At 43.8% G+C, this 27957-nt stretch overlaps 1 protein-coding gene across 1 annotated transcript in view; it reads left to right on the forward strand.

The window, feature by feature from the left end:
- DCLRE1B (DNA cross-link repair 1B) overlaps positions 1–27957 on the forward strand; it is a 49904-nt gene that overhangs the window by 8416 nt on the left and 13531 nt on the right. The window contains exons 3-4 of the mRNA XM_069761771.1: positions 14516–14681; positions 27726–27899. Coding sequence (XP_069617872.1) covers positions 14516–14681; positions 27726–27899 — 340 coding nt within the window. The remainder of the gene's footprint in view (positions 1–14515; positions 14682–27725; positions 27900–27957) is intronic.

The raw sequence follows: 27957 nt of genomic DNA on the forward strand, positions 1-27957 counted from the left end.
AGGTGGCGGGAAGAAATGGACAGGCTCGAAGATAACATTTTGGCATATTCTTCAACAGAATTTCATACTAACACCCCTCAGAAGGTCATCTTAGGAACAATTAGCCTTGGAGATGGAGGTCCTGGGTCTAATAGAGAAACAGGTTTTGTGTGACGTACTGATAGATAGGAAGGGGATATTATCTCCCCCTTTTATTTAAAAAAATGATTAAGAACCAACATCAACAGTCTAAACAAATTCATAAAATACCACACCTTCAAGATGGAATCAATAAACACTATCATAAAGCTTTTGTTTCAGAATTGTTACATGGTGGTCATAGACTTAAAGGATGTATATTATCATATCTCAATACATCCAGACCATCCAAGGTTTCTAAGAGTCTCTTTTAGACAAGGAAAAATAAGGCCTTATCAATTCAAGGTCCTGCCATTTGGCTTGTCGGTGACGCCAAGAGTCTTCTCCAAAGTGGTAGCCGAGATGACTGCCTATCTTCGAGTCAAGAATACTCTCATTGTTCCATACATAGACAACTTCTTGATCATGGGGAAAGCAGAAGAGGACTGTGCAGTAAAGCTGAGAAAAGTCAGGCTCAACTTAAGATCTTGCTTGGGTTATAAATACACACAAGTCAAAGCTGAGTCCAGCAAAGATAGTCTTTCTGGGTCTTAGACTTTCCTTTTACCAGAAAGGAAGAAAGACAAGATAGTAGCCCTAGCCTCAACGATAATGGCCTTTTAAAAAATGACATTAAGAAAGACCATGTCCTTGTTGGGGTCTCTGACATCCTGTAATCCCAGCGGTGATGTAGGCTCAGTTGCATGTGAGACGGCTTCAGTGGGAAATATTATCAGCACACACTGTTAAGAGGGTATTTAGAAGGAAAAGTGAAACTTTCTTCTGTAACCAGAAATTCCCTCTTATGGTGGATAGACAGGTCAAACCTTTCATCAGGTGTCCCATGATTCTCTTGTAAGCGACATTTATTATTACAGATGCAAGCAAATTAGGTTGAGGGGCACATTTGAGGGATTAGACGATTCTGGGTTCTTTGTTGCGTCCCTCCACAGTCATAACATTCATGTATGTCAGACAATCGCGCTACAGTGGCACATATCAATTAACTAACAGAACACCTGTCCCTAACAGCGTTGCATATAAAGGGGACATAAAACTCCATAGCAGACTTCCTAAGTTGGAACAGACTGAAGCAAGGGGAATGGACCTGAAATTCCAAGGTGTTTCAGCAGATGGTAGACTTATGGGGGGGGTTGCCAGAGTTAGATCTGTTTGCTAACAAGCAGAACAGGAGAGTGAAGAGGTTCTGCATGGAGATCCCTTGGAACTTCAGGGTAGAATATGCCTTTCATCCATTAGTCATGATCCCAACAGTTTTGAGGAAGATCAGGGAGGATCAGGCAAGAGTGATTTTGATGACACAATTTTGGCCGAAAAGGCCATGGTTTTACTTAATGAGGTTAATGTCGGTGTCCGATCCATGGATCCTGCTGGAGGTCCCGGACCTTCTCACTCGGGGTCCAGTTTGTCACTCTCAAATGAATGGCTTACAACTAACAGCATGTAACTTTAGACTATTCAGTCTCCATTATATTGAAGAGTAGGAAACCGATAACAACAAAAATTTGTGGCAGAACTTGAGAACGGTTTTTGGAATTTTCAGGCAAGTAATTAGGAGGGAGGGTCCCAATTAAACCCATTCTAGAATTTATCCAAATGGTTTTAGAACATGGGTTAGCTACTAATACCTTTTTAAGGTTCAAATCAGCCCTGGGAGCATTATACGATTACAATCTGGCAGTTTATATTGAGGTTTATAAAATCCTGTGACAGATGTATACCAGTCCCAATTCCAAAAGTTCCCCTTGTGGGACGTAAACTTAGTGCTGGAGGCATTAAGCAAAAATCCATTTAAACCATTACAAGAATCATAGGTTAAACACCTTACTCTGAAGACCATAATATTGGTAGCACTGATCTTGGCATGAAGGGTTAGTTATATTCAAACCCTTTTTGTAAAAGGGCTTGAATATATGTGTTAAGTAGTGTTGAGCAAACATGCTCGCATAACAACTTATCCAAGCATGCTCAGGTGTTATCTGATTATTTGGGATGTGCTCGCATAATATGTTCGAGTACCTGCGGCTGCATGTTTTGTGTCTGATAGCCGCAACACGTGTGGGAATTGCCTGTTTGTTAAGCAATCCCGGCATGTGTTGTGGCTAATGGCCGCAAAACATGCAGCTGCAGGCACCTGAACATAGTATTCAAGCATGCCCATTATACTCTGATAACATTCGAGCACGTTCGCTTATCACTAGTATTAAGAACTGATCCAGTCTATCGCTCCCAAGGTAGCAATGAGGTTGTTTATTATTCACCTCTTATTGCATTTTGTTGCAATGTTGTCAGCCAAAAAAATCTTCGTTCTGGCATTTTTTATTTTATTTATTTATTTTTATATTCTTGTTACAGTTTACATAGAAAAAACTCAGAAAAAATACATACCACGAGATACAGCCTTCCCAAAACCCTGTCTGATGACAAATGCACAAACCCAATGTTTGGTTGGGGTGGTTGTTTTTATCAAGTAGTTTACACCTGTGCCGCTCCTAGCCTGTATCAGTGGAGGCCTGCTGCATCCTGCTAAGTGTGCATTTGTCATCAGACAGGGTTTTGGGAAGGCCGTATCTCGTGGTATGTATTTTTTCTGAGTTTTTTCTATGTTAGCTGTTTTTGATATTAGTGTTAGGACCCGCAATATTATGGGGACCCTTGACGTTGGGTTGCGGGCTTACTTTATTTTGGCCAAAATATTAAACCAATACCTCATATAGTGTATGTATTTATCATATGCATGCATTTTTTGCACTATATCATATCTTTTTCTGCAGGATGTGGCCAGGCCTCTTTATGTTGGCTAGGTTTTTCTGGGGCGTCTTTCACTGTGCACTGCATTTTTATAGTGCTGGGCAGCCCGCCTGTTAATACAAGGGGCGTCATCAATAGGTTGCATACAGACACTGTGCACCGCACCTATCAGTGTGACTGGCGTCCTATGTGAGTTATATCAATGTGCATTTTTTCTGCTAGGCAGCCAACCCCTGCAATGTTTGGTTGGGGTGGTTGTTTTTATCAAGTAGTTTGCACCTGTGCCGCTCCTAGCCTGTATCAGTGGAGGCCTGCTGCATCCTGCTAAGTGTGCATTTGTCATCAGACAGGGTTTTGGGAAGGCCGTATCTCGTGGTATGTATTTTTTTTTATTATTAGACTTACCAAATATGGTTTTTTTTTTAATTGGCAAAAGGGGGCGAATTTAAATTTTTGTGGGGTGTTCAGCAGACCCCTGGCTGTCATGGTAACCCATCGGTGTCCTGCAGTCATGTCATGTGGGAGCCGATGGGCACCTGGAATGACACACCACACCTATTGGCGCATATTAAATGCTGCTGCCAGAGATTGACAGCATTTAATAGGCGAGGGCATACTTCCACTCTGCTTTCCACTGTTAAAGCCACATCTGCCTGTGAATATGCAAGCTCATTGTTGGAGCCCGCATCAAAGGCAGGGACATGAAATATAACAAAGGGGTTAAGCTGTTTTTAAAGTTAGTGTAACCTCACCCCACTCCTACTCATTAGTTAGATCATCATACTAGTTTGATTACTATTAGTAATGAGCCAGTGTGCTCGTTACTCTAGTTTTCCGAGCATGCTCGGGTGTTCTCCGAGTATCTTGGGTGTGCTCTTAGATTATGTTCGCGTCCCCGCATCTGCACGATTTGCAGCTGCTAGGCTAAGTTCACATTTGCGTATGTGTCTGCAGCTTATCGTCTGCATACCAAAACGCATGCAAAAGGATGCTTACGCCTGCACATCACTTTGCGCATGACGCAAACAAAAACGCTGCTAATGCATGCTTTTAACCCCTTCAAGCCGCAGCCCTTTTTTGTTTTTTGCTCCCCTCCTTCCCAGAGCCATAGCTTTTTTATTTATCCGTCAATATGGCCATGTGAGGGCTTATTTTTTGCGGGACGAGTTGTACTTTTGAACAACATCATTGGTTTTACCATGTCTTGTACTAGAAAGCGGAAAAAAAAATCCAAGTGTGGTGAAAGTGCAAAAAAGTGCAATCCCACACTTGTTTTTTTGTTTGGCTTTTTTGCTAGGTTCATTAAATGCTAAAACTGACTTGCCATTGTGATTCTCCAGGTCATTACGAGTTCATAGACACCAAATGTCTAGGTTATTTTTTTTTCTAAGTGGTGAAAAAAAATTCAAAACTTTGCTAAAAAAACGTTTTTGATGATACCACTTTTGTGCAGATACGTTCTTTTGATTGCCCGTTATTGCATTTTAATGCAATGTCGCGGTGACCAAAAAAACGTAATTCTGGCTCTTCTAATTTTTTTTTTTCACTACTGTGTTTAGCATTCAGGTTAATGCTTTTTTTTTTTTTTATTGACCGGGCGATTCTGAACGCAGCGATACCAAATATGTGTATGTTTGATTTTTTTTTTTTTATTATTATTTTATTTTGGATGGGGCGAAAGGGGGATGATTTAAACTTTTATATTTTTTTTTTTACTTTTGCCATGCTTAAACAGCCTCCATGGGAGGCTAGAAGCTGGCATAGCGTGATCGGCTCTGGTACATAGCAGCAATCATCAGATCACTCCTATGTAGCTGAATTGCAGGCTTGCTATGAGCGCCGACCACAGGGTGGCACTCACAACAAGCCGGCATCAGTAGCCATAGAGGTCTCAGGGAGACCTCTGGTTACTATGCCGACGCATCGCTGACCCCCGATCATGTGACATGTCGCGACTGATGTGGGCTCACCGCCGGAGCCCACATCAAAGGGGGAGACACAACATGCACCGTACTAGTACAGGGCATGTCGTGAAGGGGTTAAATGTGTTTTGGCATGCGTTTGTGTTTTTTATGCACATGGTGGAGGCGGTGGCATCATTTTCTGGACATGCGCAGTCTAAAGTACGCATGCGTATCGAACGCATGTCCTTGCGTACCTATGTTTTCCCATAGACAGTCATGCGTTTTTTTGACGCAGTCATCCGCATGCGGACGATTGCGCAATATTTGACGCCTCAAAAAATGCAACATGTTGCATTCGCCGGACACCGCCGCACACAGCGAAACAACGCATGCGTACACATCTGCATGTGAATTCATACAAACGCATGTCCCTGCGTACACCATGTTAAAGATATGTACGCATACGGATGTATGCGGATCGTATGCTGCGCACAGAAACCCTAATGTGAACCCGGCCTTGGACAACCTGAGCACATGTAGGGATTGCCTGTTTGTTAGGGAATCCCCACATGTATTCAGGCCGCAAATAATGCAGCTGCGGAGACTCAAACATAATCTACGAGCCCGCCAAAGATACTCTGAGAACACTGGCATACTCGGGAAAACTCGAGTAACGAGCACACTCGCTCTTCACTAATTACTATGAAATTTTGTTTCCTCATTTTCTTTTGTATAAGCCTGGGTGCGTCCTATAGCCCTAAGCGTCTTGTAGTCTGAAAATATGGTGTTAGTTATGATTATTTTATATTTATCACTTAATATTGATCAGAATTAAGTATGCCGACAACCTTCTATATTCCGTTTAAACCCGACAACATCCCTCTACAGTGTGTACAGTGTGAGCTCCCATTTAGCCCGCCAGAAACAGTATGAGCCCCACAGATACTCTAAATGCAATGTGAGTCTCCACATAGCCTCCCCATATACAGTGTGAGCCTCCGCCTTAATGGCTGCCTATATGCAGCATGGGGAGCCTTTCTATATGCAGCAGGAGCCTGCCGCTGCCTGCATGTCCTGCCTATATAATCAGCAAGACGAGGCCCCAACACGCACACCCAGCTTGGTGAGCTCACATCCTCCGCCCCTCCTCCCTGCAACGTGATGAACCCTCGCCCGCGCAGGCTGCATGTGTGTGTGTATATAAAAAAAAAAAATATATATATATATATATATATATATATACACACACAATCCTCCCAGACACATATGGTAAAAAAAAAAAAAAAACCTATATACCTTGCTCCTGTTCCCCTTTGCTCTGCTCCGGTTTCCGGTACATTGGCTCTCAGCAACAGCACGAGTTAATGATGTGATTGAGTCTGCTACCTCACATTGGTGGAAGAAGTAGCTGGCAGCTGCATCTTCCACCAATGTATTCAGCTCTGTCCGCATCCTGAGGATGATGATAGCTGTGAAATTGGGAAGTGGATTAACCCCTTCCCGACCCATGACGCCACGTAGGCGTCATGAAAGTCGGTGCCAATCCGACCCATGACGCCTATGTGGCGTCATGGAAAGATCGCGTCCCTGCAGATCCGGTGAAAGGGTTAACTCCCATTTCACCCGATCTGCAGGGACAGGGGGAGTGGTAGTTTAGCCCAGGGGGGGTGGCTTCACCCCCCCGTGGCTACGATCGCTCTGATTGGCAGTTTCACTTTCAACAGCCAATCAGAGCAATTTGTAATATTTCACCTATTATAACTGGTGAAATATTACAATCCAGCCATGGCCGATGCTGCAATATCATCGGCCATGGCTGGAAACACTAATGTGCCCCCACCCCACCGATCGCCCCCCCCCCCCAGCCCTCCGATCTGTCCGGTACACTGCTCCGGCTCCCCTCCGTCCTGTGCTCCGCTCCCCCCATGCTCTTGTCCGCTCCCCCCGTGCGCCAATCACCCTCCCCGTGCTCCAATCACCCCCCCCCCCTGCATTCCGATCCACCCCCCCGTGCTCCGTTCCACACACCCCCCCCCCCCCCCCGTGCTCCGTTCCGCCCCTCCCGCGCTCCGATCCACCCCCCCCATGCTCCGATTCCCCTCCCCCCCACCCCATCATACTTACCGATCCTGCCGGGGTCCGTCCGTCTTCTCCTGGGGCGCCGCCATCTTCCAAAATGGCGGGCGCATCCGCAGTGCGCCCGCCGAATCTGCCGGCCGGCAGATTCGTTCCAAAGTGCATTTTGATCACTGAGCTAGATATCTCAGTGATCAAAATAAAAAAAAAATAATAAATGACCCCCCCCCCTTTGTCACCCCCCATAGGTAGGGACAATAAAAAAATAAAGAATTTTTTTTTTTCCACTAATGTTAGGTTAGGGGTAGGGTTAGGGCTAGGGTTAGGGTTTCGGTATGTGCACACGTATTCTGGTCCTCTGCGGATTTTTCCGCTGTGGATTTGATAAATCCGCAGTGCTAAACCGCTGCGGATTTATGGCGGATTTACCGCGTTTTTTCTGCGCATTTCACTGCGGTTTTACAACTGCTATTTTCTATTTGAGCAATTGTAAAACCGCTGCGGAATCCGCACAAAGAAGTGACATGCTGCGGAATGTAAACCGCTGCGTTTCCGTGCAGTTTTTCCGCAGCATGTGTACAGCGATTTTTGTTTCCCATAGGTTTACATTGAACTGTAAACTCATGGGAAACTGCTGCGGATCCGCAGCGTTTTCCGCAGCGTGTGCACATACCTTTAGAATTAGGCTATGTGCACACGGTGCGGATTTGGCTGCGGATCCGCAGTGGATTGGCCGCTGCGGATTCGTAGCAGTGTTCCATCAGGTTTACAGTACCATGTAAACATATGGAAAACCAAATCCGCTGTGCCCATGGTGCGGAAAATACCGCGCGGAAACGCTGCGTTGTATTTTCCGCAGCATGTCAATTCTTTGTGTGGATTCCGCAGCGTTTTACACCTGTTCCTCAATAGGAATCCGCAGGTGAAATTCGCACAAAAAACACTGAAAATCCGCAGGTAAAACGCAGTGCCTTTTACCCGCGGATTTTTCAAAAATGATGCTGAAAAATCTCACACGAATACGCAACGTGGGCACATAGCCTTAGGGTTAGGGTTGGAATTAGGATTGTGGTTAGGGTTACGGCTATAGTTGGGATTAGGGTTAGGGGTGTGTTGGGGTTAGTGTTGGAGGTAGAATTGAGGGGTTACCACTGTTTAGGCACATCAGGGGTCTCCAAACGCAACATGGCACCACCATTGATTCCAGCCAATCTCGTATTCAAAAAGTCAAATGGTGCTCCCTCAATTCCGAGCCCCGACGTGCGCCCAAACAGTGGTTTACCCCCACATATGGGGTACCAGCATACTCAGGATAAACTGCGCAACAATTACTGGGGTCCAATTTCTCCTGTTACCCTTGTGAAAATAAAAAAATGCTTGCTAAAACATCATTTTTGAGGAAAGAAAAATGATTTTTTATTTTCACGGCTCTGCGTTGTAAACGTCTATGAAGCACTTGGGGGTTCAAAGTGCTCACCACATATCTAGATAAGTTCCTTGGGGGGTCTAGTTTCTAAAATGGGGTCACTTGTGGGGGGTTTCCACTGTTTAGGCACACCAGGGGCTCTGCAAACGCAACGTGACGCCCACAGACCATTCCATCAAAGTCTGCATTTCAAAAGTCACTACTTCCCTTCTGAGCCCCGACGTGTGCCCAAACAGTGGTTTACCTCCACACATGGGGTATCAGCGTACTCAGGAGAAACTGGACAACAACTTTTGGGGTCCAATTTCTCTTGTAACCCTTGGGAAAATAAAAAATTCTGGGCTAAATAATTATTTTTGAGGAAAGAAAACGTATTTATTATTTTTACGGCTCTGCATTATAAACTTCTATGAAGCACTTGGGGGTTCAAAGTGCTCACCACACATCTAGATAAGTTCCTTTCGGGGTCTAGTTTCCAAAATGGGGTCACTTGTGGGGGGTTTCTACTGTTTAGCCACATCAGGGGCTCTGCAAACGCAACGTGACGCCCGCAGAGCATTCCATCAAAGTCTGCATTTCAAAACGTCACTACTTCACTTCCGAGCCCCGGCATGTGCCCAAACAGTGGTTTACCCCCACATATGGGGTATCAGCGTACTCAGGAGAAACTGGACAACAACTTTTGGGGTCAAATTTCTCCTGTTACCATTGGGAAAATAAAAAATTGCAGGTTAAAATATCATTTTTGAGAAAATATTTTTTATTTTCATGGCTCTGCGTTATAAACTTCTGTGAAGCACTTGGGGGTTCAAAGTCCTCACCACACATCTAGATTAGTTCCTTTGGGGGTCTAGTTTCCAAAATGGCGTCATTTCTGGGGGATCTCCAATGTTTAGGCACACAGGGGCTCTCCAAACGTGACATGGTGTCCGCTAATGATTGGAGCTAATTTTCCATTTAAAAAGCCAAATGGCGTTACTTCCCTTCCGAGCCCTGCCGTGCGCCCAAACAGTGGTTTACCCCCACATATGGGGTATCAGCGTACTCAGGACAAACTGGACAACAACATTTGGGGTCCAATTTCTCCTATTACCCTTGGCAAAATAGGAAATTCCAGGCTAAAAAATCATTTTTGAGGAAAGAAAAATTATTTTTTATTTTCATGGCTCTGCGTTATAAACTTCTGTGAAGCACCTGGGGATTTAAAGTGCTCAATATGCATCTAGATAAGTTCCTTGGGGGGTCTAGTTTCCAAAATGGGGTCACTTGTGGGGGAGCTCCAATGTTTAGGCACACAGGGGCTCTCCAAACGCGACATGGTGTCCGCTAACAATTGGACCTAATTTTCCATTCAAAAAGTAAAATGGCGCTCCTTCCCTTCCGAGCCTTACCATGTGCCCAAACAGTGGTTTACCCCCACATATGAGGTATCAGCATACTCAGGACAAATTGGACAACAACTTTCGTGGTTCAGTTTCTCCTTCTACCATTGGGAAAATACAAAAATTGTTGCTGAAAAATCATTTTTGTGACTAAAAAGTTAAATGTTCATTTTTTCCTTCCATGTTGCTTCTGCTGCTGTGAAGCACCTGAAGGGTTAATAAACTTCTTGAATGTGGTTTTGAGCACCTTGAGGGGGTGCAGTTTTTAGAATGGTGTCACTTTTGGGTATTTTCAGCCATATAGACCCTTCAAACTGACTTCAAATGTGAGGTGGTCCCTAAAAAAAAAATGGTTTTGTAAATTTCGTTGTAAAAATGAGAAATCGCCGGTCAAATTTTAACCCTTATAACTTCCTAGCAAAAAAAATTTTGTTTCCAAAATTGTGCTGATGTAAAGTATACATGTGGGAAATGTTATTTATTAACTATTTTGTGTCACATAACTCTCTGGTTTAAGAGAATAAAAATTCAAAATGTGAAAATTGTGAAATTTTCAAAATTTTCGCCAAATTTCCGTTTTTATCACAAATAAACGCAGAATTTATTGACCTAAATTTACCACTAACATGAAGCCCAATATGTCACGAAAAAACAGTCTCAGAACCGCTAGGATCCGTTGAAGCGTTCCTGAGTTATTACCTCATAAAGAGACACTGGTCAGAATTGCAAAAAACGGCAAGGTCTTTAAGGTCAAAATAGGCTGGGTCATGAAGGGGTTAAGGCATGCTGCTCTTCGTCTATCCCCAGGCCGGACTGGAACAGCCTGAGGGCTGTATGTGGTTCGTGGGCCACCCTTTGCCCAGGTTTGATATAGAAAATTTAAAATAACTAACTATATACCATATTTTTCGGACTATAAGACGTACCGGACCATAAGATGCACTTAGGTTTTAGAGGAGGAAATTAGGGGGAAAAAAAACTGAATCAAAAAATGTGGTCAATTCTGTACTTAAGATTACCTATCCTGGTAAATAGGGTCCCCTCATCCCTATCCTGGTATGATTTTAATGGCCTCCATCCCGTTTGGTATGATTTGACTGGCCCCCATCCCAGTCCTGGTATCCATGGCCCCATCAGAAAAGATTAAAAAAAAACAAAACCTTTAGTCTTACCTTCCTCCGCTCCCTCGCAGTCGCAGCGTCCTGCTCCGGTGCCAGCAGCTGCTTAATGCTTGTACGTGCATGACAGGGACATCATGCGCTGCTCACAAGCAGAGCACAGCTGCCAGAATACTCACCGGGTGTTCAGAGATCGCGGCCAGTATCCATTCCTCTTCAGTAGCGTGTACAGTCAGTCGCCTGCTTCCTGCTGCCGGCGGTCACGTGTGCCAATACATAAGAGAAATGAATATTCTGAATATTCATTTCTTAGTATCAGCACATGTTACCACCTGCCCCAGCAGGAAGTCGGAGGCTGACACTGTGCGCTACTGAAGAGGAATGGATAATCACCGCAATCTCTGAACACCTGGTGAGTGTTCTGGCAGCTGTGCTCTGCTTGTGAGGTTCAGAGCTGGAGGAGGAGGGGGGAAAAAGTAGAGAACCCCCAGAAAAAGGAAGGAGATATTTTATTTTCCGCTGGGGACACGGAAGAACTTTTAGAAGCTATAAGGCAGACTATGCAGATTGAAGCGCCTCAACCGACGTGTTCTGTACAGAATGAAATGTTTGGGGGGGGTTACGCTCCCAGACTTCGAAGGTCTTCCCGGTAAACTCCCATATCCGCTCTATGATGTTAGAGGAATGGGAGTAGGCGGAAAAAAGACTAACGATCCCCAGAGACTTTAGACTCTGCTTGCCATTTGACCCAGAAGAGGTCAGGGAATGGGTAGCCATTCCCAAAATAGACATTCCGCTGGCCAAGGTGTCCAAAAGGACGGCGATTCCTTTTGAGGACTCCTCTAATGTGAAAGAGCCCATGGACAGGAAGGCGGATGACCTTTTAAAGAGGGCCTGGGAGAGTTCAGCAGCAATTATAGGTGCAAATATAGCTGCGACATCAGTAGCTCATTCCATGCATCTGTGGATAGACGATCTCCAAGATCAGTTATCTCTGCAGAATCAGTTAGATTTGCAGCTAGGCGTCAATCCCTATCTAATGCAGCCAGAAGAGCTATCTGGCTCAAGAGCTGGTCGGGAGATATGCACTCTAAGAACAAGCTTTGTTCTATACCCTTTTCCGGGGGCAGAGTCTTCGGACCTGTCCTCGATGATATTTTGGAGAAGGCCTCAGACGAAAAGAAAGGGTTTCCAGAGGAAAAGCCAAAAAGATTTCAGCCCTTTCGTAGACCCTGTTATAATCAAAAGACAGATTACAGGGGGAAAGGGAAGCAAGGTAGATGGAGTTATCAAAAAGGGGGAGAGAGCAGAGCCAAATATAAGGACTCGAGCTACTCAGGTTCTGGGTCTAACTACCGAAGAAAATGGCGCCATCAGAGTAGGGGGCCGACTATCCGGGTTCCAAGGGGGATGGCGGGAAGTTACCACAAGCCCTTGGGTCATACAGGTTGTTTCCCAGGGATACAGAATAGAGTTTGTCTCCCCCTCCCAAAGGATTCCTTGTTTCCAGCTCCCATCTCTAAATTCAGGGTCCCCTATGTGGTCAGATATCCAGGACCTCCTGGACATGGCAGCGATTGTTCCGGTACGCCCTCAAGAAGAGCGCAGAGGTCACTACTCAAATCTCTTCTCAATAATAAGTCAGGAGAGTCCAGAACAATAATAAACCTAAAACACCTAAACAAATGGGTAACATACAAAAGGTTCAAAATGGAGTCGATTCGGTCTACCATTCCCCTGTTAGGGAAGAATGTGGTAATGTGTACTCTAGATCTAAAGAGTGCATACTACCATGTGCCAATTCACCCAGACCACCAAATGTTTGAGATTTGCGGTAAAAATGGGGGGAAAAATCTACCCTTACCAGTGTCGCTGCCTACCCTTCGGCCTAGCATCAGCCCCCAGGGTATTTACAAAGCTCATGGTAGAAGTGGTTGCTTATCTAAAGAATCAAGACATTATGATGATTCCTTGGACAACTTTCTAATAGCGGCAGACTCTGTAAGCCAGCTCAGAATCAACTGTCAATCTCTAATTTCCACGCTGCAAAAGCTAGGATGGATCATAAAATGGACCAAATCAGATCTAGTACCCAAGACAAAAATGAAATTCTTGGGGTCATATTAGATTCGGAAGCAGGAATGTCTTTCCTACCGGAAGAGAGCCTAAGGGGCATAATAGAAAAGTACATCAGTTTGCCAAAAGCCACTATTTCTATCAGAGACGCAATGAAGATCTTAGGACTGACGGCCTGCATTCCTTGTGTGATCTGGAGCCAGTTTCATTCTCTGCAATTACAGTGGGAAGTCCTTGCATCCTGGGACAGGAAGCAGAGCCCGCTGAATCAAGGATTGAGACTCTCTCAAGTCAGAAAATCCTTAAAATGGTGGACCCTTCCCAGAAATCTTCAAGTTGGTGTGGCGTGGCATCAAAACCTGGGAGTTTCGGTCTCAACAAACGCAAGTCAACAGGGCTGGGGAGGTCATGTCCTGGGAAGATACTTCCAAGGACGATGGAGGCAAAAGGACAGCAGAAGATCATCAAACTACAGGGAGCTACTCGCAATCTGGAAGGTCTTATCAGCCACCCAGTCTCTGGTTAAAAACAGGCATGTGAAAATCTTCTCGGACAATACAACAACTGTAGCCTTCCTTCGTCATCAGGGCGGTCCAAGACATATAGCATTACAGGACCTGGCCGAGCGAATCTTCAAATGGGCAGAAAAGTCTTTACTTTCGATCTCGGCAGTACATCTGGAAGGTACCAAGAATCAACTCAGACTTCCTGAGCAGGAAAGAGGTGGCCCGGATGGAGTGGGAACTGAACGACGAAGTCTTCACCAGTCTCTGTCAACGTTGGACCTATTCGCTGCAAAACGGAACGCGAAAGTCAGACCCTTTTACTCCCTAAATCACTGGGAAAGCCCAGCAGGGATTGATGCCTTCTGGCATCCCTGGAACAGCGGGTTACTGTATGCTTTCCCTCCTCTGGCAATGATTCCAAGAACTCTCAGGAAAATGTGCGAGGACAGAGCCAAGGTCATGCTTATAGCACCCCTTTGGCCGAAGAGGAGTTGGTTCCCCTTACTAAAACAGTTATCGGAAGAGTAACCCCTCCTGTTGCCGGAAAGAAGGGATCTTCTTCATCAAGGCCCGGTTCTACACCAAAACCCAAAAGAACTTCAGCCTGGATCCTGAACGGCAGGTCCTAAAAGCAACGGGACTGTCAGATGATGTTATCTCTACCCTCCAAGCCAGTAGGAAGCCGGTGACGTCTGCTAGCAGAAAATATGGAAACGATTTTGCCGTTTCTGTGGGGAGATGACAATTGATACTGACCATCCTGATATTCCCAAAATCCTTGATTTTTTTTTTTTTTGCAGTCAGGGATCAGGAAAGGGCTTAGACCAAGTACTTTGAGGGTCCAGATAGCAGCCCTGAGTGTATTTTATGACTTCCCTCTGTCAGCTCATCCCTGGATAAGTCGGTTTTCTAGGGCAGTTCAGAGACTAAAACCTTTAATTAGGAGATCGGAACCTCATTTGTACAGAAAAATGTTTTATAGGGCAAGTTAGACAGGGAATTTACACATAAATAAGTGAATGCTGCTGGGTTGGAGGACCTCATAGGTTCCTGTTAAGTATCACAATCTGACCGTGCCATTATATAAAGGACACTCATGCATTTGCAGACCTCATCAATAATATGTATTCACTCTTAGGTAAAGAACACGTGGATCAATCCATTGGAAGTTGGAGACTGCCACATGCTGCCTTTAGATGACACAGGGAATGAGACTGTAGCTGTGACGCTTATAGATGCCAACCATTGCCCTGGTTCTGTTATGTTCTTGTTTGAAGGGTATTTTGGCACAGTCTTATATACAGGTAAATGGATTTATTTTATAATAAATGATCATTTGGAACACTCCTAACCCTTCTTGGAGGTATACACTGTGACGGGGTGTGTGATGGAGCAGGCAGGGACAGCAGACTGGTGCACAATCCAAAATACCTTTATTGGGATGGGAAGAACGTTCCACCAAACATAGATATGGTTCCTTAGAAAGGAAGACAATGATCCATATGGATAAAAAAAAATGTGTAGCTTTGTTTGACATGATTAAAGAAAAATTGTCCTGACAATTAAAAACCATTGCCCATTCTGATGTATGTTCCTAGCCGAAGTCCTTAGTCGGAGAATGTAGCATGATGCTAGCAGGAACACTATATAAAGGGTTGACCTTATGGGACATCACAACATGCATTAGCCTATAATACATATTCATGAAAACAAACAACTGAAAACTAACAAAATAGATACAAAACTACATATTTACAGAAAGACACATGGAAACTATTCGGAGAAAAGACAAGTGAAATGGCATGTACAGTGGGGGAAATAAGTATTTGATCCCTTGCAGATTTTGTACATTTATAAAACCTACAAGAAGCAAAATAAACAAACCCTTCTGTATCTAAATAAGCAAAAATGCATTTAAATAAGAGTTTTAAGCAATGCTGTTTTTGGATCAAAAATAGCTAAAATCCATCCCACCGTCAAGGTGACTTTGATCGGGACAGTCCTACGCTGTCTAATATTAAAAACCTTACCATGTGTCACATCTGACCTCAATGTGTGAATAAGGGCAGACAAAAGGATGGATGCCGACCCATGGACACCATCAGAGTCAAAACAAAAAGTCAAAACCGCACCCTTTCCTTTATAGATTGAAGATCTCAGCGGACACAGGGGCGCACGTCCAAAACCAGGGAGCCCATCCCAGACAGTATCAAGACCACAAAGCACAAAAAGACAGCGCCACAATAAATGGTGAAAAAAAATAAAATCTTACATTTATTCTGCCTCCTGCAGCGACGTTTCGGTCAACAGACCTTTATCAAGCACAGTATACAGCTTTCTAACCACCATTATATACACATAACCCCTCCCACCAATTAGCATAGCACCAATAGGGTGTCAATACAAAAGTGAAAAAAACACATTATAACCTTAACACACATACAAAAATACTAAAAACAGTCCCATAGAGTCATTACCACAAAGGCCCTTCATAAAATAGGCAGTTAAATAGCTCTGATCGCGCTTATGAGTAAATCATATCATTTTAGAGCTCCCATCCCTTAAATTGTAAACAAAGCAATACCACCAATCAATACACAGCATTACAGTCCCCATGGCGATAACTACCCCCACAGGTATGCCCTTTCAGTGCACAAGCCAATCACGGTATTAGGCTACGTTCACATTAGCGTTTTGCGTGTTTGCATCGGGCGACGCATGCGTCATGCGCCCCTATATTTAACATGGGGGACGCATGGACATGCGTTGTGCTGCGTTGTGCGACGCATGCGTTTTTTTGTTTTTTTTTTGCCGCAAGCGTCGGGCGCAGAAAATGCAACAATTTGCATTTTTCTTGCGTCCAAATTTCGGCAAAAAACGACGCATGCGTCGCAAAACAGTGTTTTTGCGTGCGTTTTGGTGCGTTTTTATTTGCGTTGTGCAGCGGCGCACAACGCAAATGTGAACGTAGCCTTAGCTATGCCCCAACCCACAGCACACACCAGTGTACATGTCCACTCGCAATGTCCAGATCATGTAAATCAAACATTGATAGGCGAGATCGATGCAGCTGTGAATCGTGAGTTCCTCCATGTGCGTAGTTGAATCAATCCTCCGGTGAGCACACAGCTGGCCAAACTGCGCATGTCCAAGTTATCTCCGGCCTGCGCTTCTCCGGTGAGAGTATTGCGCATGTCATCCAAAGTCCTTCTCAGTCAGCGGTGTCTAAGTACCGAAAGGCACTCGCTGCGCATGTCCCAATCCAAAGGTTCCCTCTGGCCTGCCAAACCACGCACACCTCCCGGAGTCGCAACAGCGAACCCATTTTCTTCACATCACTTTTTCAGCGGTGCAGCTACTGAACCGAGAATGTGCTCAGGGTACATAAAATCCAAAATATTATACATATGGAAAATCTTAATTCCCAAAAGGGGAAAACCATATACAGTTATATGAAAATGTTTGGGCACCCCTATTAATCTTAAGCTTAATGTTTTATAAAAAAAATTATTTTTTTTTGCAACAGCTATTTCAGTTTCATATATCTAATAACTATTGGACACAGTAATGTTTCTGCTTTGAAATGAGGTTTATTGTGCTAACAGAAAATGTGCAATCTGCATTCAAACAAAATTTGACAGGTGCATAAGTATGAGCACCCTTATCATTTACCTACTTTTTACTGACTTACTAAAGCACTTTTTTTGGTTTTCCAACCTCATTGAGCTTTGAACTTCATAGCCAGGTGTATGCAATCATGAGAAAAGCTACTTAAAGTGGCCACTTGCAAGTTGTTCTCCTGTTTGAATTTCCTCTGAAGAGTGGCATCATGGGCTCCTCAAAACAACTGTCTAATGATCTGAAAACAAAGATTGTTCAACATAGTTATTCAGGAGAAGGATAAAAAAAGCTGTCTCAGATATTTAACCTGTCAATTTCCACTGTGAGGAACATAGTAAGGAAATGGAAGAACACAGGTACAGTTCTTGTTAAGGCCAGAAGTGGCAGGCCAAGAAAAACATCAGGAAGGCAGAGAAGAAGAATGGTGAGATCAGTCAAGGACAATCCTCAGACCACCTCCAGAGAGCTGCATCATCAACTTGCTGCAGATGGTGTCACTGTGCATCGGTCAACTATACAACGCACTTTGCACAAGGAGAAGCTGTATGGGAGAGTGATGCGAAAGAAGCCGTTTCTGCAAGCACGCCACAAACAGAGTCGGCTGAGGTATGCAAAAGCACATTGAAAGAAGCCAATTGCTTTTTGGAAGAAGGTCCTGTGGACTGATGAAACCAAGATTGAGTTGTTTGGTCATGCAAAAAGGCGTTATGCATGGCGGCCAAAAAACACAGCATTCCAAGAAAAACACTTGCTACCCACAGTAAAATTTGGTGGAGGTTCCATCATGCTTTGGGGCTGTGTGGCCAATGCCGGCATCGGGAATATTGTTAAAGTTGAGGGACGCATGGATTCCTCTCAGTATCAGCAGATTCTTGACAATAATGTTCATGAATCAGTGACAAAGTCGAAGTTACGCAGGGGATGGATCTTTCAGCAAGACAATGATCCAAAACACCGCTCCAAATCTACTCAGGCATTCATGCAGAGGAACAATTACACTGTTCTGGAATGGCCATCCCAGTCCCCAGACCTGAATATCATTGAACATCTGTGGGATCATTTGAAGAGGGCTGTCCATTCTCGGCGACCATCAAACTTAACTGTACTGGAATTGTTTTGTAAAGAGGAATGGTCAAAAATACATCATCCAGGAACTCATTAAAAGCTACAGGAAGCGACTAGAGGCTGTTATTTTTGCAAAAGGAGGATCTACTAAATATTAATGTCACTTTTCTGGTGGGCTGCCCCTACTTATGTACCTGTCAAATTTTGTTTGAATGCAGATTGCAGATTTTCTGTTAGTACAATAAACCTCATTTCAAGGCAGAAACATTACTGTGTCCAACAGTTATTAGACATATGAAAGTGAAATAGCTGTTGGACATTACTGTGTCCAACAGTTATTAGATATATGAAACTGAAATAGCTGTTGCAAAAAAAACTATTTTTATAAAACATTAAGCTTAAGATTAATAGGGGTGCCCAAACTTTTTCATATAACTGTATGCTGCCATAAATGTGGATCGATAATCAAGACAACGTACATAACCATATACAGTTATACTACGTGTAATTTGTGTAATCAGTTTGCTCCACACAATAATTGCAAGTGCAACATCAGACCCAACCGGGACATAGCAGAGTAAATAATGAATGATCATTAGGTCAAAAAGAGTCTCAAGGAGACATAAACTGACCATATACCCGTCTTCCATACTGATACCTGCCCAACCTCAAGCTGCTTAGCATTCACAATCCGACACGGGCATAAGCATTCTACAAATTAGACGTTCCCGTTGGGTCTGCTGTAAACAACACTCAACCACAAAAGACAGTCAGTCACAGAATAAATATATATAAATAGAATAAATATAAAAATAAATAGATTTTGTGTGTGTGTGTGTGTGTATATGTATGTATGTATATGTGTGTGTATATGTATGTATATATACATATATATATATATTGTCATAAATGTGGAACAATTATCAAGACAACTTACATATCCATATGCAGTTATACTACATATAATTTGTGTAATCAGATTGTTCAACACAATAAATGCATGTACATGCAAAGAAACAAACATGTGCAACATCAGACACAACCAGAACATAGCAAAATAAATAATAAATATTATGAATGATCATTAGGTCAACAAAAGTCATAAACTGACCATATACCTGTCTCTCATACTGATACCTGCCCAGCCACAAGCTGCTTAACATTTGCAATCCGACACGGGCATAAGCATTCTACAAGTTAAACGTTCCCGTTGGGTCTGATGTAAACAACAAAAGACAGTCACAGAATAGATATCATAACAGATTTGTAGGTATATAGAAAAAGCATCAGCTCAGGGGCACTTCCCACCTAAATTACAGAGGGCAAAATAGATTCTCATATGGGACAAGGTAAGTATATAATAGAAAGTTAAAAACAATACACTGATGAAGAGCTATATTAGAACCACAGATTACTAGAGAGAACAACTCTGCTGATATTCAATATTCATCCCCTTTGGATAAAGGGAATCAAGTTCAAAAATCCATTTCAATTCCTTCTTCAGAAGAGAGATACGATCACCCCCCCCCCCCCCCCCCCCCCCTTCACCGTCTCACGGTCGGCATGTCATCTATTACTCTAAATCTCAACTGATTTATTGAATACTCAGAAAATGTCTAGGCACGGGGAGTTCAGTCAGTCCAGTCCTAATGGTACTTTTATGTTTACTAATTCTCGCTTTGATCTCCATAGTGGTCTCTCCCACATAGAAGAGACCACAAGGGCAGCTCAGGACATAGACTACGAAACTACTCGTGCACGTAAACCTCCTACGTATCTCATAATTCTTCCCCGTAGGTGGATGACAGAAAGAGGAACCCTTAATCATGTTATTACAACAAGCACATCCCAAGCAAGGGAAATAACCCAAACTTGGGCGGCTAAAGGTAGTTTGCAAATCTTTTTTCGTACTTCCTATATCCGATACTACCAATTGGTCTTTCAGATTCCTATTTCGTCTATAGGAGAACTATGGAGGCTGTTGAAATTCCACAATATCAGTATGACCCCTACCGAAGACTGGCCAATGTCTACGTATAATATTAGAGACTTGCTTACTCATTCCATTATAGGTGGTAACAAATGGTATCCTTTACTGGGATTGCACAGCCATCTTTGGGACCAAGAGTTCATCCCAACTTTTGCTCAAGGCACGTTCTCTAAATTTATCAAGTTCAACCTTTGGGTATCCCCTACAAAGAAACTTTTTACACATTTCATCAAGTCTCTTATCAATGTATCTCACACGAAACAATTCTTCTCTTAATAGCTGACTCCATGGTAGGGATTCCACCATCTTCCGCGGATGTTCACTAGAAAAGTGTAAAATGTTATTTCTATCCGTACCTTTCACAAATAGATCTGTGTGCAACTTCCCCCCACTCTTATACACACATGTATCCAAAAACTGCATTTTTGTTTGGGAACAGTCCATAGTAAACCCAAGTTCTGGGTAAATGTCATTCAGATATTGAAAAAACAATTCCAATTCATCCCTATCACCATCCCACACCAGGAAGATGTCATCGATGGAACGCCGCCAACCCCTAACATGGCCCCAAAACCTAGAACTGTACACATGCTCGCCCTCCAGGACAGCCATATAGACACCAGTCTAGAGAAGCCCTTAAATGTTCTTTCCAGCTCAGGAGAGTGAAGGAAAAAAAAAACACGCTTCTGCAGGTAGGTGGCACCTGCGCTGCCGCATAATCGCATGTGTACTTTGCACTTAAAGGGAACCTGTAACCCCATCAGGCGTTTGTAACTAAAAGAGCCACTTTGTGCAGCACTAATGCTGCATTCTGACAATGTGGCTTTTTTGTTAAAAAAGCCAGCACAAGCTGAAATAAACACATAAAATGTGCCCCCACTTACCCTGAAATCGTCCCGGGGGCGGGACTTTCCTTCCTAATTAGACGCAGCACAGCCGTCACTCCGGTGCTGTGCGCGCCGAGCACCGCCGCCTCTTGCTGCATTATCGTCCCTGCGCTGTAAGTTTTTTTTCCGTTCGTGCGCAGTTGCGCTGCCCTTCGTACTTACAGTGCAGGCGCCGGACGATTATGCAGCAAGAGGAGGCGGCGCGCACAGCTCCAGAGTGACGGCTGTGCTGTGTCTAATTAGGAAGAAAAGTCCCGCCCCCGGGATGATTTCAGGGTATGTGGGGGCACATTTTATAAGTGTTTATTTCAGCGTATGCAGGCATTTGTAACTAAAAAGCCACCTTGTCAGAATGCCCCATTAGTGCTACACAACGTGGCTCTTTTAGTTACAAACGCCTGAGGGGGGTGACAGGTTACCTATAATCCCTTTTGCTGACATAATTGAGTACAAAAAAAGGCAATTTGAAAATGGCGCCTGTTCAGTAGCAGTTATCAGTATGTATAGATTCTATAGCTGCTATAGCACAGGCGGCCCCATCTTGCTGGAGAAGAACAAAAAGATTGCCTCCTCCAAGATGGCGCCGCCAGCGCCATAGCAGCTATCGTCCCAGCTGAAAACCACTGGTGAATGAGCTGCGGAGAGCGCAGATTAATTCACCAGTGGTGACATTATCACTGGCATTTTCCCACGGTCCTGAGGTCACCCCCGCAGTTCAGCCCAGCCTCGACGATGTCAACGTGAATGATGCTGCTCTCTCACCAGCTCATTCACCAGTGGTTTTCAGCCTGGACGGTCGCATCTTGGCACCGACCAGGTTGAAAACTATTTAGCCCCCAGACATGGATTACGGCGTGGGACAGAACGACGGACAGGTATGGTATATGTTGTGGGGTTATTTGTTTGTTTTTTTTACTTTTATTACAGGAGATCAAGGGCTTCGGTGGAATTAGGCGTTGAAGTAAGTATGGTTTAATTGAGATTGATAAAGGAGTCTGTAATTTTTTCAATTAAAGAATTTTATTCTGGCTGTGTATTTATCATATAACTATAGGATTAGTAATGGATAAATGTCTTATAGACACCTCTCCACTACTAAGCCGCAGGCTTGATGTCACCTGACAATACAAAGGTGACATCAACCCCACAAGTATTAACCCCACTCGCCACCTCTTCAGGGAAAGTGGGAAGAGCTGGGCAGCTGTGAGCTGCTGTTTTTAGGTTGGGGTGGGCTATATCAATGGCCCCTTACCAGCCTGAGAATACCAGCCCCCAGCTGTGAGCTTTAGCAAGGCTGGTTGTCAAACATGGGGGGACCCCATGCCAATTTTTAAAATTATTTATTTAAATAATTTAAAAAAAAACGTGGCGACGACTCTATTCTTGATAACCAACCTTCCTGAAGCTGACAGCTGGGGGGTTGCAGCCCCCAGCTGTGAGTTTTGCCTGATTGTTCAAGAAAATAGGGGGGAACCAAGTTTGGGTTTTTCATTCATTTATTTTGTTAGATCGCAAGCGGTTGCTGAGGAATACCCCGATCATCTGCTCCTGCTGTCACTGTTATTAGCAGCAGCAGGTGTCAGATGATGGGAGTAAGAGTCCCAAAAGCCCCCACCTGCTGTCATCGTTCGGACTTTAATATAACTCTCATCATTCTCATCTGCTTGCGCCGATCTCTGGCAGAGCAGTGGAGAATGATGAGAGCCGTCTTCAGCACCTGCTGCCGGGGAACAGCCCTTACTGTTTGGACGTGTGCGGGACGTTTTGCCGTCTGAGCTGACGGTAAAAAACGGACATATCTACGTGTGGGGCACAGGGACACACAGTCCGTGAGTCCGTGTAAACACATGGACATATGCACAAGATGGGTCTACGTGTGTGTCTCCTGTACATGTGAAAACTGTCACCATACGTACCGGAAACACGGACGTGTGAAAAAGGCCTAAAAGGTTTGTGGGGGTGTGTGTATGTGTATATGTGTGTATATATATATATATATATATATATATATATATATATATATATATATATATATATATTATACTTTTTGTTTCTCCAGCTATCAGTCCAATGGTAGAGTAAAATATACCTTTTATTTATCCATTAAAAAGTTCCAGATTTCTTTAGTTACAATATTGCATACATTCGATCCCTTATGGACGACACGTGGGGGCGGGTAAATCATCACGCAATGTTGTAAAGATGTTGGTTGTTCAAAGTCAGCTGTGTCTAAAATCTGGATCGAATACAAACATGGGAAGGTTGTTAAAGGCAAACATACAGGTAGAGCAAGGAAGTCAGCAAAGTGTCAAGACCGAAAACTTAAAGCAATATGTCTCCAAAACAGGAAATGCACAACAAAACAAATGAACAAATGGGTGGAAACTGGAGTCAATCTCTGTGATCGAACTGTAAAAGCTAAACGAAAGCCATTATTAAAGGTACCGTCACATTAAGTGACGCTGCAGTGATCTAGACAACGATCCCGATCGCTGCAGCGTCACTGTGTGGTCGCTGGAGAGCTGTCACAGACAGCTCTCCAGCGACCAACGATGCCGGTCCCCTGGTAACCAGAGTAAACATCGGGTTACTAAGCGCAGGGCCACGCTTAGTAACCCGATGTTTACCCTGGTTACCAGCGTAAACGTAAAAAAAAACACACTACATACTTACATTCCGTATGTACTACATACTTACGTGACGTCACCGCTGTGCTTTACGGCTGGTCGGCGCTCACAGCCAGTGCAGAGAAGCACAGCGCCGGGGGACAGACACCGGAATGTAAGTATGTAGTGTTTGTTATTTTTTACGTTTACGCTGGTAACCAGGGTAAACATCGGGTTACTAAGCGCGGCCCTGCGCTTAGTAACCCAATGTTTACCCTGGTTACCTGTGAAGACATCGCTGAATCGGCGTCACACACGCCGATTCAGCGATGTCTGCGGGAGTCCAGCAACTAAATAAAGTTCTGGACTTTCTGCTCCGACCAACGATGGCACAGCAGGATCCAGATCGCTGCTGCCTGTCAAACTGAACGATATCGCTATCCAGGACGCTGCAACGTCACGGATCGCTAGCGATATCGTTCAGTGTGACGGTACCTTAACACCTAAACAGAAAAAAAACAAGGTAATAATGAGCTAAAGAAAAGCAATCGTGGACTGTGGATGACTGGATGAAAGTCATATTCAGTGATGAATCACAAATCTGCCTTGGGCAAGGTGATGATGCTGGAACTTTTGTTTGGTGCCGTTACAGTGAGATTTATAAAGATGACTGCCTGAAGAGAACATGCAAATTTCCACAGTCATTGATGATATGGGGCTACATGTCAGGTAAAGGCACTGGGGAGATGGCTGTCATTACATCTTCAATAAATGCACAAGTTTATGTTGATATTTTGGACACTTTTCTTATCCCATCATTTGAAAGGATGTTTAGGGATGATGAAATCATTTTTCAGAATGATAATGCATCCTGCCATAGAGCAAAAATCGTGAAAACATTCCTTGAAAAAAGATACATAAGGTCAATGTCATGGCCTGCAAATAGTCCGCATCTCAATCCAATTGAAAATCTTTGGTGGAAGTTGAAGAAAATGGTCCATGACAAGGCTCCAACCTGCAAAGCTGATCTGGCAACAGCAATCAGAGAAACTTGGAGCCAGATTGATGAAGAGTACTGTTTGACACTCCTTAAGTCCATGCCTCAGAGACTGCAAGCTGTAACAAAAGCCAGAGGTGGCGCAACAAAATACTAGTGATGTGTTGGAGTGTTTTTTTTTTTTTGTTTTGTTTTTTTCCCTCCGAATTGAGTGATTCTGTAATTTTTCCCTTATGCTTGGTTAAAAAAGTAACCATTACTGACTACCACGTTTTTTGTTCTTGATTTCTTTTAGTGTTTCTTAAAGACAGAAAGTTGTCATTTGAAATTACTTTAGTTTTGTGCCATGTCTGTGATCTGCTTTTTTTTCTACAAAATTAAATAACTGAATGAACATCCTCCAAGGTCGGTGATTCCATAATTTATGCCAGGGGTTGTACATACTGGGGAGGGAAGGTCTTAAAGAGGTTGTCTATTGTCTACTACTAGGAAAACCCCTTTTTACTCTGAATGTTTGCCCTCCTGAAAATAAAAGCACTGTATTCTCACCTCACGTGCCAGAGCACCATTCCAGTGCCTCAAGCACACATGGCGTTGTCACGTCACACGAGCCTTGCATCCAGTCGGCGCTTGCATTACTGGCTACCCCCCCTTGGGGATGTATAAGTAATCAGGAGCAAGCCAGAGCCAATGTGATCTCGCAGCTGTGAGAGTAAAAAGTTTACCTTTGGTCACTGGCGTGAGCTGATTGGACTAATACTCCCATCAGTCTACACCTGCTGCCGGTAAAAACAGCGAGAGCAGGCGGCAGCTGATGGGAGTATTCATCAGCAGGCGCCTGTGCTATACATATAATTTAAAAAAACAAAAACGTGGGTTCCCCTGTATTTTTGGTAATCGGGCAGGCAAAACTAGTAGTCGAAGGCTGCAACCCTCACCTGTCAGGAAGATGATTATCAAGAATAGAGGGGTCCCCACGCCATTTAATTTTTTTTTGTAATAAATTATTTGAAAGAAGAAAAAAAAACGGTGTGGGGGAATCCCCCTTTTTTGACAACCAGCCCAGCAAAATCAGACTTCTAGGGGGTGGTATTCTCTGACTGGTAAAGGATCATGGCTATTGACCCCACCCCCTAGCCTAAAAATAGCACCTCGCAACCGCCTCAGAAATCTATTAGATGCGCCAATTCTGGTGCTTAGCCCGACTCTTCCCCCTTGCCCTGTAGCAGTGGCAAGTGGGGTTGATGTCACCTTTGTATTGTTCGGTGATATCAAGTTATATTGTAAATAAACACACAGCCAGAATAAAGTCCTTTTATTTCAAATAAAAAACATAAACACAGGTAGGTGAGTATAACGCCCATTCCATTGAAGCCATGTTATTTTTCAATAAAAAGGTAAAATGTTTTTTTTATTTCAAATAAATGACTTTATATAGTCATATTGTAGATAAACACACAATCAGAATAGACATGGGCTTGATGTCACCGGACAATACAAAGGTGACATCAACCCCACAAATATGAACCCCATTTGCCACAGAACAAGTGGAAAGAGCCAGGCAAAGCAACTAATAGATGTGCATTTTCTGGTTTTACTGCGTGCTGCTATTTTTAGACTGAGGGGGAGCAATATCCATGGCCCCTTACCAACCTGCGAATACCAGCTGTCTGCTTTAGCTTGGCTGGTTGTAAAAAATGGGGGAGGTGGCCCATGCCCTTTTTATTTATTTATTTTTTTAGTGTAATGAAAAAAAAGGCATAGGGAACCCTCTATTTTGATAACCAGCCATAATAAAGCTGATATTTGAGGGTTGCAGCTCACAACTGTCAGTTTTGCCTGGCTAGTTATCAATGATACAGGGGAACCCACACCGTTTTTTTTTTTTTTTTTAATTGTTTATCTATAGCGCAGGCTCCGGATAATGGATACTGCCATCAGCCGCTGCCTGCTTTCACTTATTAATGCAGCAGATGTGGGCTGATGGGAGTAGCAGTCCAATCATTCGATGCCTGTGATCGGAGGTAAACTTTTTACATTCGATCACCGCTGCGGGCTCACGCTGTCATCTGACAGCATGGGAGCTGGGGATCTCTGACCAGATCAGAGGCAGCGTCACGAACACTGAATTTTCAGGGTTCCCCATTCAAGTGAGTTGGGTTTCGGCACTGTTCTTCTACCCGAACCGAACGTTTTTTTTTTGTGTTCTGATGAACATATAGGGGTTCGCCCATCACTACTCATAACAACATGTGAGCGCTGGGAGTGCGAGTCCCTACACCACTGGTATGGCGCTGCCACAGGAGGCGAGTATGTGTTTACATCTGCATGGCAGCAAACATTCAGAAAAGTTGTCCTAGTAGTGGACAACCCCCTTTAAACCCCGTCTTGCAGTTGGTAAGTTAGTAGAAAAGAAAGTTCCCAATTGGTGAGTAGACTGTGTACTGCATATAATTTCTTACCAAGTGGTTCTGTTACTGAATACAGCACCCCAATGTGATGGATAAGGCTAGGTTCACATTGCGTCTGGCGTCCGTTAGACGGATTACGTTACACCGCGGCATAACGCGGTGTAACGTTCGCTAGCGCCGCCATAGACTCCAATGTCGGACGCATCGCTAGCGCACGCCCACAATGGGCATGCGCTAGCCATGTGTCGTCATTGAGTGACGGACCCTGAGACACCGGCTGCAGCGTTTCCGGGTCCGTCACTGCTAGCGCAGATAGAGCTGGCAGATGCTCTATCTGCGCTAGCGCAAAGCCAAAGTCGGCACTTGCGTGTCACAGCAGCCCGTTTAACGTATGTGTTGAACGGGCTGCTGTAACGCAATGTGAACCTAGCCTAAGAGATATCTTCAGATTGTATTGTATGTAGCAATGTATACATGGTAGCACATAACTCTGATATGCCTCCCTCCCAAATATACATATTATCTATCCACAAGATCTATGGTCACAAGAGGACATACTCCTAGGAACATCTTGATCTCCAGAACAGGCTTTGTATGGAGCAGCAGTCAGACATGCTTCCATAAGTGAGAAAACTATGGCTGAATTCACTTGGTGAGATTACAGATGATTTTTTGCAAAACTAAGACTTGAATGCCCCGATATGAATGGGATTGTTGAATAGTTAGACTGTATTAATTGACCATAGTGAACATTTGTCCTTTTCATTGTAGGTGACTTTCGATATGACCCCATTATGCTTGCATATCCTCCTCTAAGAAACCTAAAGATTGATATTCTGTATTTGGACAACACAAATTGTGATCAAATGCTACCCTCTCGTCAAGAAGCCACTGAACAAATCAAAGAAGTAATTGAAAAGCATCCAGAACATGACATCATGATTGGTGAGATGGCTTACCACTAAATAGGGGGGCACAAGGGTTTTATTGTTGATCCTTGCAG

Source organism: Ranitomeya imitator, chromosome 3 (genome assembly GCF_032444005.1).
Source record: "Ranitomeya imitator isolate aRanImi1 chromosome 3, aRanImi1.pri, whole genome shotgun sequence".
Taxonomy (NCBI): domain Eukaryota; kingdom Metazoa; phylum Chordata; class Amphibia; order Anura; family Dendrobatidae; genus Ranitomeya; species Ranitomeya imitator.